Here is an 11,238-nt window from a genome sequence, read left to right on the forward strand (position 1 = left end):
CAGTGGGATCTCCCCCAAACCCTGGTTCTCACTGGTGGCAAAGGTGGGATCCCCCCCTTAGTGGCAGCAGTGGGATCTCCCCCAAACCGTGGTGCTCACTGGTGGCAAGGGTGGGATCCCCCCCTTAGTGGCAGCAGTGGGATCTCCCCCAAACCCTGGTGCTCACTGGTGGCAAGGGTGGGATCCCCCCTTAGTGGCAGCAGTGGGATCTCCCCCAAGCCCCGGTGCTCACTGGTGGCAAGGGTGGGATCCCCCCCCCTTAGTGGCAGCAGTGGGATCATCCCCAAACCCTGGTGCTCACTGGTGGCAAGGGTGGGATCCCCCCCTTAGTGGCAGCAGTGGGATCTCCCCCAAACCCTGGTGCTCACTGGTGGTAAGGGTGGGATCCCCCCCTTAGTGGCAGCAGTGGGATCATCCCCAACCCTGGTGCTCACTGGTGGCAAGGGTGGGATCCCCCCCCCTTAGTGGCAGCAGTGGGATCTCCCCCAAACCCTGGTGCTCACTGGTGGCAAGGGTGGGATCCCCCCCTTAGTGGCAGCAGTGGGATCATCCCCAAACCCTGGTGCTCACTGGTGGCCAGGGTGGGATCCCCCCCTTAGTGGCAGCAGTGGGATCATCCCCAAACCCTGGTGCTCACTGGTGGTAAGGGTGGGATCCCCCCCTTAGTGGCAGCAGTGGGATCTCCCCCAAACCCTGGTGCTCACTGGTGGCAAGGGTAGGATCCCCCCCCCCTTAGTGGCAGCAGTGGGATCATCCCCAAACCCTGGTGCTCACTGGTGGCCAGGGTGGGATCCCCCCCTTAGTGGCAGCAGTGGGATCTCCCCCAAACCCTGGTGCTCACGGGTGGCAAGGGTGGGATCCCCCCTTAGTGGCAGCAGTGGGATCTCCCCCAAACCCTGGTGCTCACTGGTGGCAAGGGTGGGATCTCCCCCCCCCTTAGTGGCAGCAGTGGGATCTCCCCCAAACCCTGGTGCTCACTGGTGGCAAGGGTGGGATCCCCCCTTAGTGGCAGCAGTGGGATCTCCCCCAAACCCTGGTGCTCACTGGTGGCAAGGGTGGGATCCCCCCCTTAGTGGCAGCAGTGGGATCTCCCCCAAACCCTGGTGCTCACTGGTGGCAAGGGTGGGATCTCCCCCCCCCCTTAGTGGCAGCAGTGGGATCTCCCCAAACCCTGGTGCTCACTGGTGGCCAGGGTGGGATCCCCCCCTTAGTGGCAGCAGTGGGATCTCCCCCAAACTCTGGTGCTCACTGGTGGCAAGGGTGGGATCTCCCCCCCCCTTAGTGGCAGCAGTGGGATCTCCCCCAAACCCTGGTGCTCACTGGTGGCAAGGGTGGGATCCCCCCCTTAGTGGCAGCAGTGGGATCTCCCCCTAACCCTGGTGCTCACTGGTGGCAAGGGTGGGATCTCCCCCTTAGTGGCAGCAGTGGGATCTCCCCCTAACCCTGGTGCTCACTGGTGGCAAGGGTGGGATCCCCCCCCCTTAGTGGCAGCAGTGGGATCTCCCCCAAACCCTGGTGCTCACTGGTGGCAAGGGTGGGATCCCCCCCTTAGTGGCAGCAGTGGGATCTCCCCCAAACCCTGGTGCTCACTGGTGGCCAGGGTGGGATCCCCCCCCTTAGTGGCAGCAGTGGGGTCTCCCCCACACCCTGGTGCTCACTGGTGGCCAGGGTGGGATCCCCCCCCTTAGTGGCAGCAGTGGGATCTCCCCCAAACCCTGGTGCTCACTGGTGGCAAGGGTGGGATCCCCCCCTTAGTGGCAGCAGTGGGATCTCCCCCACACCCTGGTGCTCACTGGTGGCAAGGGTGGGATCCCCCCCTTAGTGGCAGCAGTGGGATCTCCCCCACACCCTGGTGCTCACTGGTGGCAAGGGTGGGATCTCCCCCTTAGTGGCAGCAGTGGGATCTCCCCCAACCCTGGTGCTCACTGGTGGCAAGGGTGGGATCCCCCCTTAGTGGCAGCAGTGGGATCATCCCCAAACCCTGGTGCTCACTGGTGGCAAGGGTGGGATCCCCCCCTTAGTGGCAGCAGTGGGATCATCCCCTAACCCTGGTGCTCACTGGTGGCAAGGGTGGGATCTCCCCCAACCCTGGTGCTCACTGGTGGCAAGGGTGGGATCCCCCCCTTAGTGGCAGCAGTGGGATCTCCCCCAACCCTGGTGCTCACTGGTGGCAAGGGTGGGATCCCCCCCTTAGTGGCAGCAGTGGGATCATCCCCACACCCTGGTGCTCACTGGTGGCAAGGGTGGGATCCCCCCCTTAGTGGCAGCAGTGGGATCTCCCCCAACCCTGGTGCTCACTGGTGGCAAGGGTGGGATCCCCCCCTTAGTGGCAGGAGTGGGATCTCCCCCAACCCTGGTGCTCACTGGTGGCAAGGGTGGGATCCCCCCTTAGTGGCAGCAGTGGGATCTCCCCCAACCCTGGTGCTCACTGGTGGCAAGCGTGGGATCCCCCCCCTTAGTGGCAGCAGTGGGATCTCCCCCACACCCTGGTGCTCACTGGTGGCAAGGGTGGGATCCCCCCCCTTAGTGGCAGCAGTGGGATCTCCCCCAAACCCTGGTGCTCACTGGTGGCAAAGGTGGGATCCCCCCCCTTAGTGGCAGCAGTGGGATCTCCCCCAAATCCTGGTGCTCACTGGTGGCAAGGGTGGGATCCCCCCCCTTAGTGGCAGCAGTGGGATCTCCCTCACACCCTGGTGCTCACTGGTGGCAAGGGTGGGATCCCCCCTTAGTGGCAGCAGTGGGATCTCCCCCAAACCCTGGTGCTCACTGGTGGCAAGGGTGGGATCCTCCCCCCTTAGTGGCAGCAGTGGGATCTCCCCCAACCCTGGTGCTCACTGGTGGCAAGGGTGGGATCCTCCCCCCTTAGTGGCAGCAGTGGGATCATCCCCAAACCCTGGTGCTCACTGGTGGCAAAGGTGGGATCCCCCCCCCTTAGTGGCAGCAGTGGGATCCCCCCAAACCCTGATGCTCACTGGTGGCAAGGGTGGGATCCCCCCCCTTAGTGGCAGCAGTGGGATCTCCCCCAAACCCTGGTGCTCACTGGTGGCAAGGGTGGGATCCCCCCTTAGTGGCAGCAGTGGGATCTCCCCCAAACCCTGGTGCTCACTGGTGGCAAGGGTGGGATCCCCCCTTAGTGGCAGCAGTGGGATCTCCCCCACACCCTGGTGCTCACTGGTGGCCAGGGTGGGATCCCCCCCCTTAGTGGCAGCAGTGGGATCTCCCCCACACCCTGGTGCTCACTGGTGGCAAGGGTGGGATCTCCCCCCCCCTTAGTGGCAGCAGTGGGATCTCCCCCCCCCTTAGTGGCAGCAGTGGGATCTCCCCCACACCCTGGTGCTCACTGGTGGCAAGGGTGGGATCCCCCCCCTTAGTGGCAGCAGTGGGATCTCCCCCACACCCTGGTGCTCACTGGTGGCAAGGGTGGGATCCCCCCCCTTAGTGGCAGCAGTGGGATCTCCCCCACACCCTGGTGCTCACTGGTGGCAAGGGTGGGATCCCCCCCCTTAGTGGCAGCAGTGGGATCTCCCCCACACCCTGGTGCTCACTGGTGGCAAGGGTGGGATCCCCCCCCTTAGTGGCAGCAGTGGGATCTCCCCCAAACCCTGGTGCTCACTGGTGGCAAGGGTGGGATCCCCCCTTAGTGGCAGCAGTGGGATCTCCCCCACACCCTGGTGCTCACTGGTGGCAAGGGTGGGATCCCCCCCTTAGTGGCAGCAGTGGGATCTCCCCAAACCCCGGTGCTCACTGGTGGCAAGGGTGGGATCCCCCCTTAGTGGCAGCAGTGGGATCTCCCCCACACCCTGGTGCTCACTGGTGGCAAGGGTGGGATCCCCCCCTTAGTGGCAGGAGTGGGATCTCCCCCAACCCTGGTGCTCACTGGTGGCAAGGGTGGGATCCCCCCCTTAGTGGCAGCAGTGGGATCTCCCCCAACCCTGGTGCTCACTGGTGGCAAGCGTGGGATCCCCCCCCTTAGTGGCAGCAGTGGGATCTCCCCCACACCCTGGTGCTCACTGGTGGCAAGGGTGGGATCCCCCCCCTTAGTGGCAGCAGTGGGATCTCCCCCAAACCCTGGTGCTCACTGGTGGCAAAGGTGGGATCCCCCCCCTTAGTGGCAGCAGTGGGATCTCCCCCAAATCCTGGTGCTCACTGGTGGCAAGGGTGGGATCCCCCCCCTTAGTGGCAGCAGTGGGATCTCCCTCACACCCTGGTGCTCACTGGTGGCAAGGGTGGGATCCCCCCCCTTAGTGGCAGCAGTGGGATCTCCCCCAAACCCTGGTGCTCACTGGTGGCAAGGGTGGGATCCTCCCCCCTTAGTGGCAGCAGTGGGATCTCCCCCAACCCTGGTGCTCACTGGTGGCAAGGGTGGGATCCTCCCCTTAGTGGCAGCAGTGGGATCATCCCCAAACCCTGGTGCTCACTGGTGGCAAAGGTGGGATCCCCCCCCCTTAGTGGCAGCAGTGGGATCCCCCCAAACCCTGATGCTCACTGGTGGCAAGGGTGGGATCCCCCCCCTTAGTGGCAGCAGTGGGATCTCCCCCAAACCCTGGTGCTCACTGGTGGCAAGGGTGGGATCCCCCCCCTTAGTGGCAGCAGTGGGATCTCCCCCAAACCCTGGTGCTCACTGGTGGCAAGGGTGGGATCCCCCCTTAGTGGCAGCAGTGGGATCTCCCCCACACCCTGGTGCTCACTGGTGGCCAGGGTGGGATCCCCCCCCTTAGTGGCAGCAGTGGGATCTCCCCCACACCCTGGTGCTCACTGGTGGCAAGGGTGGGATCTCCCCCCCCCTTAGTGGCAGCAGTGGGATCTCCCCCCCCCTTAGTGGCAGCAGTGGGATCTCCCCCACACCCTGGTGCTCACTGGTGGCAAGGGTGGGATCCCCCCCCTTAGTGGCAGCAGTGGGATCTCCCCCACACCCTGGTGCTCACTGGTGGCAAGGGTGGGATCCCCCCTTAGTGGCAGCAGTGGGATCTCCCCCACACCCTGGTGCTCACTGGTGGCAAGGGTGGGATCCCCCCCCTTAGTGGCAGCAGTGGGATCTCCCCCACACCCTGGTGCTCACTGGTGGCAAGGGTGGGATCCCCCCTTAGTGGCAGCAGTGGGATCTCCCCCAAACCCTGGTGCTCACTGGTGGCAAGGGTGGGATCCCCCCCTTAGTGGCAGCAGTGGGATCTCCCCCACACCCTGGTGCTCACTGGTGGCAAGGGTGGGATCCCCCCCTTAGTGGCAGCAGTGGGATCTCCCCAAACCCCGGTGCTCACTGGTGGCAAGGGTGGGATCCCCCCTTAGTGGCAGCAGTGGGATCTCCCCCACACCCTGGTGCTCACTGGTGGCAAGGGTGGGATGTCCCAGCGAGGCCCCGCCCCCCCGCTGGAGGCAGCAGTGGGATCGCGCCACGCCCCGCCCCCCCGCTGGTGGGATCGCGCCAAGCCCCGCCCCCTCCCCCGCTGGCGGCCATGGGCTCTGCCCCGGGCCTCTCCCCCCCCGCCCCAGCAGGGCTCCCCCCGCCGCGGCCCGTGCGCCGGGCGGGCTCCCCGCGCATGCGCGCTGGCCGCCCCCCGGGGCCCCGGGCCCCTGCGCCGGGCGGCGAGCGGGGGTCCCGCCGCGCATGCGCGCCGCGCCTCACCCCGCGGAGCCGCTTGATGAGCGCGCTCTTCTGGCCGCTCTTGGCCAGGCCGCGCTGCTGCAGGGCCGCCTTGAGGTCGGCGACCCGCAGCGCCTGCAGCGGCCTCCCGTCCAGAGTCACCTCCTCCCCGTCCGCCATCTTGTGTGGCGCCGCTGCCGGCCTCGGCCTCGCCCGCCGGCCCGGGCCCGCTCGGCAACTTCCGGCCGCGCCTCGGCTGCTCGGCTCGGCCCGCCGCGCCTGCTTCGGGCCTTTCCGCCAGGCCTCGGGACCCGGAAGTGAGGTGCCCGAGGGCCTGGGAACGCGTCGGGGAGGCGCGACGCCGGCTGGCGGTTCCGGGCGGCGCATGCGCGGGGGGGCTTCGGACGCGCTCGGCTGTTTCCGTCGGCAGGCGAAGGCCGGAGCCGCGGGCTCGGGCCGTTCCGGAAGCGCTCGGGTGTTTCCGCCCGGCTGCTCGGGGCGGGGCCAGGCTAGAAGCGAGGCTCGGGGCTGCGCCCGGAGGAGACGGCTGGTCGCCGCGGAGTGCGGACGCGGGTGAGGACTGAGAAGCCGATCTCCCTCTCCCCTGCCCCCCCCCTGAGCCCGCCCCGCCTCGCCTCCTCTGCCACAGGGGGCGGGGCTATCCTGGAGGGCGGGGCTAACTTCATGGGGGCGAGCGGGGCTATTCTGGAGGGCGGGGCTAACGCAAAGGGGCGGGGCTATCCTGGAGGGCGGGGCTAACTTCATGGGGGCGGGGCTATCCTGGAGAGTGAACCAAAGAGCATGGGGCGGGGCTAACGTCAAGGGGCGGGGTTATCCTGGAGGGTGGGTCTAACTTCATTGGGGGCGGGGCTAACGCCAAGGGGCGGGGATATCCTGGAGAGTGGACCAAAGAGCATGGGGGTGGAGCTAACATCAAGGGGCGGGGCTATCATGGAGGGTGGGCCTAACTTCATGGGGGCGGGGCTAGCATCAAGGGGCGGGGCTATCCTGGAGGGTTGGGCCTAACTTCATGGGGGCGGGGCTATCCTGGAGGGTGGACCAAACACCATGGGGGCAGGGCTGACGTCAAGGGGCGGGACTATCCTGGAGGGTGGGCCTACTGTCATGGGGGCGGGGCTATCTCCAGCAGGGTGGGGCTACTCCCAGGGAGCAGGGTTAAGAGCCGGCGGGCTGGGGACCCATGCCAGGGGGCTGGACTGACCCCGGTGCTGTCTCTCCCCAGATGGCGGAGCGCCCCCTGCCCGCGCTTGGGCCGGCCCAGGAGATGCGCTGTGTCCTGCACTGGTTCTCCGGCTGGTCGCCCCCCCAGCGGCAGCGCTTCCTGCGGGACCTGCTGGCCAAGGCCGTGCCTGGGAAGCTGCGCCCCCTGCTGGAGGGGCTGGAGGGGCTGAGTCTCTCCGGGGCGCCCCCCTCCCTCTTCCAGTGCCAGCTGCGCCTCTGGGACCAGTGGTTCCGGGGCTGGAGCGAGCCGGAGCGGAACCACTTTCTGGACCAGCTGGAGCAGGCCGAGCCGGCCTTCGCCGCCCTCTTCTACCGCCAGCTGGCGGGCACCGCTGGGCAGGAGTAAGGGGCCCATGGCCTCGCACCCAGAGAAACTCTCCCCGGCCACGTTGCTCTGGAGTGGTTTACGTAGGGCCTACAGTAAGGTGAGCTGTGTACATTGCACCTCCAATGTTACCGCGGGAGCATGGCAGCTCCGGGAAAGCCCCTCCCCTCGAGCCTTGATTTCATCAAGAGGACTTCTGTTTATGTGGGACCTACAGTAAGTCGGGAGCTGTGGGGAAGGCACATGGACCTCCTGAAAATCCCTTCCCGCCACTGTCATGGGAGGAACTGTGCTGTCATCCGCTGATTGCTATTGTTGTAGGACCTACAGTAAGTGAGTCTGTTTGCCTGTGAGCTACGTGCTATTGCATCAGCCAGCCAGGAGCCTCCATGCGACTTGCCAGTGCGGCCTGTGTTGACATAGACCCTACAACAACACTTTCTCTGCCCCACCGCTGGGGGCGATGCCAGCGGCTGTTTCTTCGTGGGGACTTGTTTCCGTAGGACCTACAGGCCTGGAGCAGCCTGCAGGGACACTGGGGAGTGGGCAGGGAGGCGTTGTTTATAAACAGTGAGTGGGTGGAGCGCCCCCGTGTGGTCTGTTCCCAGCGCTGCCGGGGGGCTGCCGAGGTGGAGAGGAAGCTGGTGAAGGAGGCAGGGGTTGGAGAGGTGCGGGGTGAAGACGGGCTGGGGGAGGGGTGCAGAGGGGCGAGGGAAGGGGGCTGCAGAGGTGGGGGGGGAGGATCTCCCCAGCTCCGCCCTGCGGGTGACGACAGCCAGGCCGGGAGTTTCGCAAACACCCCATGGAAACCCCCAGTGCAGGGGCCGCGGGGTAACGGCCGCTTTCACAATTCCGAGTAATCTCCCTGGCAGAGAGAAGGGGGGCAGGACCTTACCCCACACGGGGGGAGGGAGTAGGGGGAACGCTCCACCCCGGGGGGGGACACGGCCCCTCTGCCCTGCCCCCAAGGAAGGTCCGGAGGTTGAGACACCAACCACGGGCTGAACCAACCTGCATTGCACAACCCCCCTTGGCCGGGGGAGGGGAGAGCGGGCCAGCTGTGGGGGCCTGGGCGAGGCAGCCTGTGAGCCGGGGCACGTCCCTCCCCCAGGATCCCAGTGCTAGTGTAGCCAGACGGGGGCAGCTCCCCCCAGTCCTGCTCCTGGCCCCGCTGCCTCCCTGCCTCAGTTTCCCGTTTCCTCAGCCCTCCTTCCCCCACAGATCACCAGGGCCCGAGCGTCTCAGCATGTTTATTGGCCGCCCCCACCGCAGCCTCCCAGCCCCTTGCCCAGAGCTGCGGCCTCGGGCACCTGGCGGAACAGGGCCCGGAGCGTGTCCAGCTCCTGGCTGAGCTGCGCCACCCGGCTCTGCAGCCGCTCGTTCTCCGCCGCCAGCTCCAGCACCCGCTGCTGCGTCTCCAGCACCCGCCGCTTGGCCTTGTCCCGGCTCTTGCGCACGGCGATGTTGTTCCGCTCCCGCCGCAGGCGGTACTCCAGGCTGTCCTTGTTCACCGCCTTCTTGCCCTTGGGGGGGCCCGGCGAGGCCAGCAGGGGGCTGCAGGAGGGACCCTGGCGAGAGAAACCGGGCCCGGTGGGCTGCAGGTGGTGCTGGGGGGCACTGGTCAGGAGTGAAGGTCAGTGCAGGATGGGAAGGGCACTGGGGGGAGCACTGAGGGTCACTTCAGGACGCCATTATGGGCTGTGGGTGCAGAGGTGCCGTGGGGGCTGTGGGTGGGGCACAGGGGGCACCGTGGGGAGCTGCAGGTCAGGAGTGAGGGAGATGGGGGGCTGTGGGGGTCACTTCAGGGCAGGAGGGGGGCTGCAGGGCAGGAGTGAGGGGGATGGGGGGCTGTGGGGGTCACTTCAGGGCAGGGAGGGGGAGTGAGGGGGATGGGGGGCAGGGCAGGAGGGGGGCTGCAGGGCAGGAGTGAGGGGGATGGGGGGGCTGTGGGGGTGACTTCGGGGCAGGAGGGGGGCTGCAGGGCAGGAGTGAGGGAGATGGGGGGCTGTGGGGGTCACTTCAGGGCAGGAGGGGACAGAAGGGCAGGAGTGAGGGGGATGGGGGGGCTGTGGGGGTGACTTCGGGGCAGGAGGGGGGGCTGCAGGGCAGGAGTGAGGGGGATGGGGAGCTGTGGGGGTCACTTCAGGGAGGGGGGGCTGCAGGGCAGGAGTGAGAGGGATGGGGGGCTGTGGGGGTGACTTCGGGGCAGGAGGGGGGCGGCAGGGCAGGAGTGAGGGGGATGGGGAGCTGTGGGGGTCACTTCAGGGAGGGGGGGCTGCAGGGCAGGAGTGAGGAGGATGGGGGGCTGTGGGGGTCACTTCAGGGAGGGGGGGGCTGCAGGGCAGGAGTGAGAGCGCCTTACCTTGAGCGTGCGCAGGGCCGGCGCGGCGCCCCCCGGGGGCAGGCTGACGGCCGTCTGCCCACAGTGCGCCACCTGGAAGGGCAGGGGGTTGTAGCCGCCACGGCGTCCGGGCTCAGCCCCCCGTGGCTCCTCCTTCACCAGGGCGCCGTAGCCCTTGTGGGGCCCCCCATAGCCCCAGGGCTCCCCCTGCAGGTATCCTGGGAAGGGGGTGCTCTTCTGCGCCCGCTGAGGGGGGCCCTGCAGAAGCTCCGACAGCAGCTGCTCGTCGCCAATGTAGGCAGCCAGGTCGATGGAGCCCTCGTGTTCCCCGAGCGCCCCCAGCTCGGCCACCATGGGACGTGGGGGGGCCCGCTCGCAATCATAGAACCCCCCCTGCGACATGGACGCTTTCTTTCCTTCCGCTCGCCGCCGGCCCGCGCCTCCGCCGCTCTCCCGCCGCTCGCCACCAGCTCGCGCCTCCGCCGCTCTCCCGCCGCTCGCCACCGGCTCGCGCCTCAGCCGCTCTCCCGCCGCTCGCCACCTGCTCGCGCCTCCGCCGCTCTCCCGCCGCTCGCCACCAGCTCGCGCCTCCGCCGCTCTCCTGCAGCTCACCGTCGGCTCACGCTTTTGCCGCTCTCCCGCCGCTCGCCACCAGCTCGCGCCTCCGCCGCTCTCCTGCAGCTCACCGTCGGCTCACGCTTTTGCCGCTCTCCCGCCGCTCGCCACCAGCTCGCGCCTTTGCCGCTCTCCTGCCACTTGCCGCTTGCTCTTTGCCTTCAGTCACTTTGTTATTCTCTTATTCTTTCTCTTGTTCCTTCCTGGACCTGCTGGTTGTTCTCACTTCTCTTCCTCTTTTTCACGCTGATTCGTTCCTTCGTTTCTTTCTTTCCGTCGGCCACTTTCTCCTTCGTTCTCTCTGCCCGCTCCTCGCTTGCTTGGGTTTTCTTTCTCCCTGCGTCGGATTTCCTTTCCCTCCCGTTCCTTCTCTCTCTCCTTGTCGGCTCTTTCCTCGCTCCGTCTGTCCCTACTCCATCGGCCTCTCGCCGTCCCTTCTCGCACTCAGCCCCTGTCTGCCTTGCTCCCTGGCTTCTCTTCCTCCCTCTGCCTCCTTCTCTCTCTCTGTCTCTCACGTTCCCCCCGTCCCCCCGCCCCCCTTTTCCTTCCTCTTTCCGACGGACTCCCCAGCTCCCCCTGCTGATGACACCAGGGGACCCCACCCTGCCCCCCCAAGGGTCTGAGGGGATGGCATTGGGTGTCTGTCCCCAACATCCAGGGGAGCCCTGTGGGGCCTACCCCAGAAATGGGGCAACCTCTCCCTTTGCAGCCCCCTTTTCAAAGCACACCCCAATTTCACTTCTCACAGCCCTGCCCCATAAGCCGTTCCCGCAGACTCCACCCACAGCTCGCCCAGCCCAACTGGTGCCCCTCGTTCCCCACCAGCAGCCCCTGCCTGCCCAATCCTGCCCCCCTAGCTCCGGGAGCACCCCACACACCTGACCCACAGCCCCTGCCATTCCAGCTGCCCCCAGCTCACCGCTGACTCCCAGTCGGCAGCCCCCTCCCAGCCCAGCCCCCCACATCCTGCAACCCGGGGGGCAAGACCCACCTCTGGCCACAAGGTGGCACCATTCCATGAAGGAGCGGTAGGGAGGAGCTGGGGGCTGCTGGCAGGGGCGTGCGGAATGGGGCCGGGATGGCAGGGGGTCCCCGCCTGGCCTTACAGCAGGGAGAGCGGGAAGGTGCTAGCTG

At 67.1% G+C, this 11,238-nt stretch overlaps 3 protein-coding genes across 7 annotated transcripts in view; 1 reads left to right on the forward strand and 2 right to left on the reverse strand.

Moving 5' to 3' along the window:
- The window catches only part of ACIN1 (apoptotic chromatin condensation inducer 1), a 28,413-nt gene extending 22,537 nt beyond the window's left edge, over positions 1-5,876 (reverse strand). The window contains exon 1 of one of the 5 annotated variants that reach the window (XM_089774488.1): positions 5,624-5,868. In XM_089774488.1, the coding sequence (XP_089630614.1) occupies positions 5,624-5,761 (138 nt within the window). In that variant the 5' untranslated portion in view covers positions 5,762-5,868. Of the gene's footprint in view, positions 1-5,623 lie in introns of all 5 variants that reach the window. The other 4 variants (XM_089774486.1, XM_089774487.1, XM_089774485.1 and 1 more) reach the window with 4 other exon arrangements.
- Positions 5,877-6,000: 124 nt separating this feature from the next.
- Positions 6,001-7,732, forward strand: C30H14orf119 (chromosome 30 C14orf119 homolog). The gene is made up of 2 exons (XM_075916784.2): positions 6,001-6,154; positions 6,825-7,732. Exon 2 carries the CDS (start codon positions 6,825-6,827, stop codon positions 7,167-7,169), a length of 345 nt encoding a protein of 114 aa, XP_075772899.2. The 5' UTR covers positions 6,001-6,154; the 3' UTR covers positions 7,170-7,732.
- A 651-nt stretch (positions 7,733-8,383) lies between these two features.
- On the reverse strand, positions 8,384-11,199 carry CEBPE (CCAAT enhancer binding protein epsilon). The gene is made up of 2 exons (XM_075916782.2): positions 9,511-11,199; positions 8,384-8,716 (listed from the first exon to the last, which is right to left on the reverse strand). Exons 1-2 carry the CDS (start codon positions 9,889-9,891, stop codon positions 8,399-8,401), a joined length of 699 nt encoding a protein of 232 aa, XP_075772897.2. The 5' UTR covers positions 9,892-11,199; the 3' UTR covers positions 8,384-8,398.
- Between the last annotated feature and the right edge of the window lie 39 nt (positions 11,200-11,238).

This window comes from Pelodiscus sinensis, chromosome 30 (assembly GCF_052426305.1).
Source record: "Pelodiscus sinensis isolate ZL-2025 chromosome 30, ASM5242630v1, whole genome shotgun sequence".
NCBI lineage: Eukaryota > Metazoa > Chordata > Testudines > Trionychidae > Pelodiscus > Pelodiscus sinensis.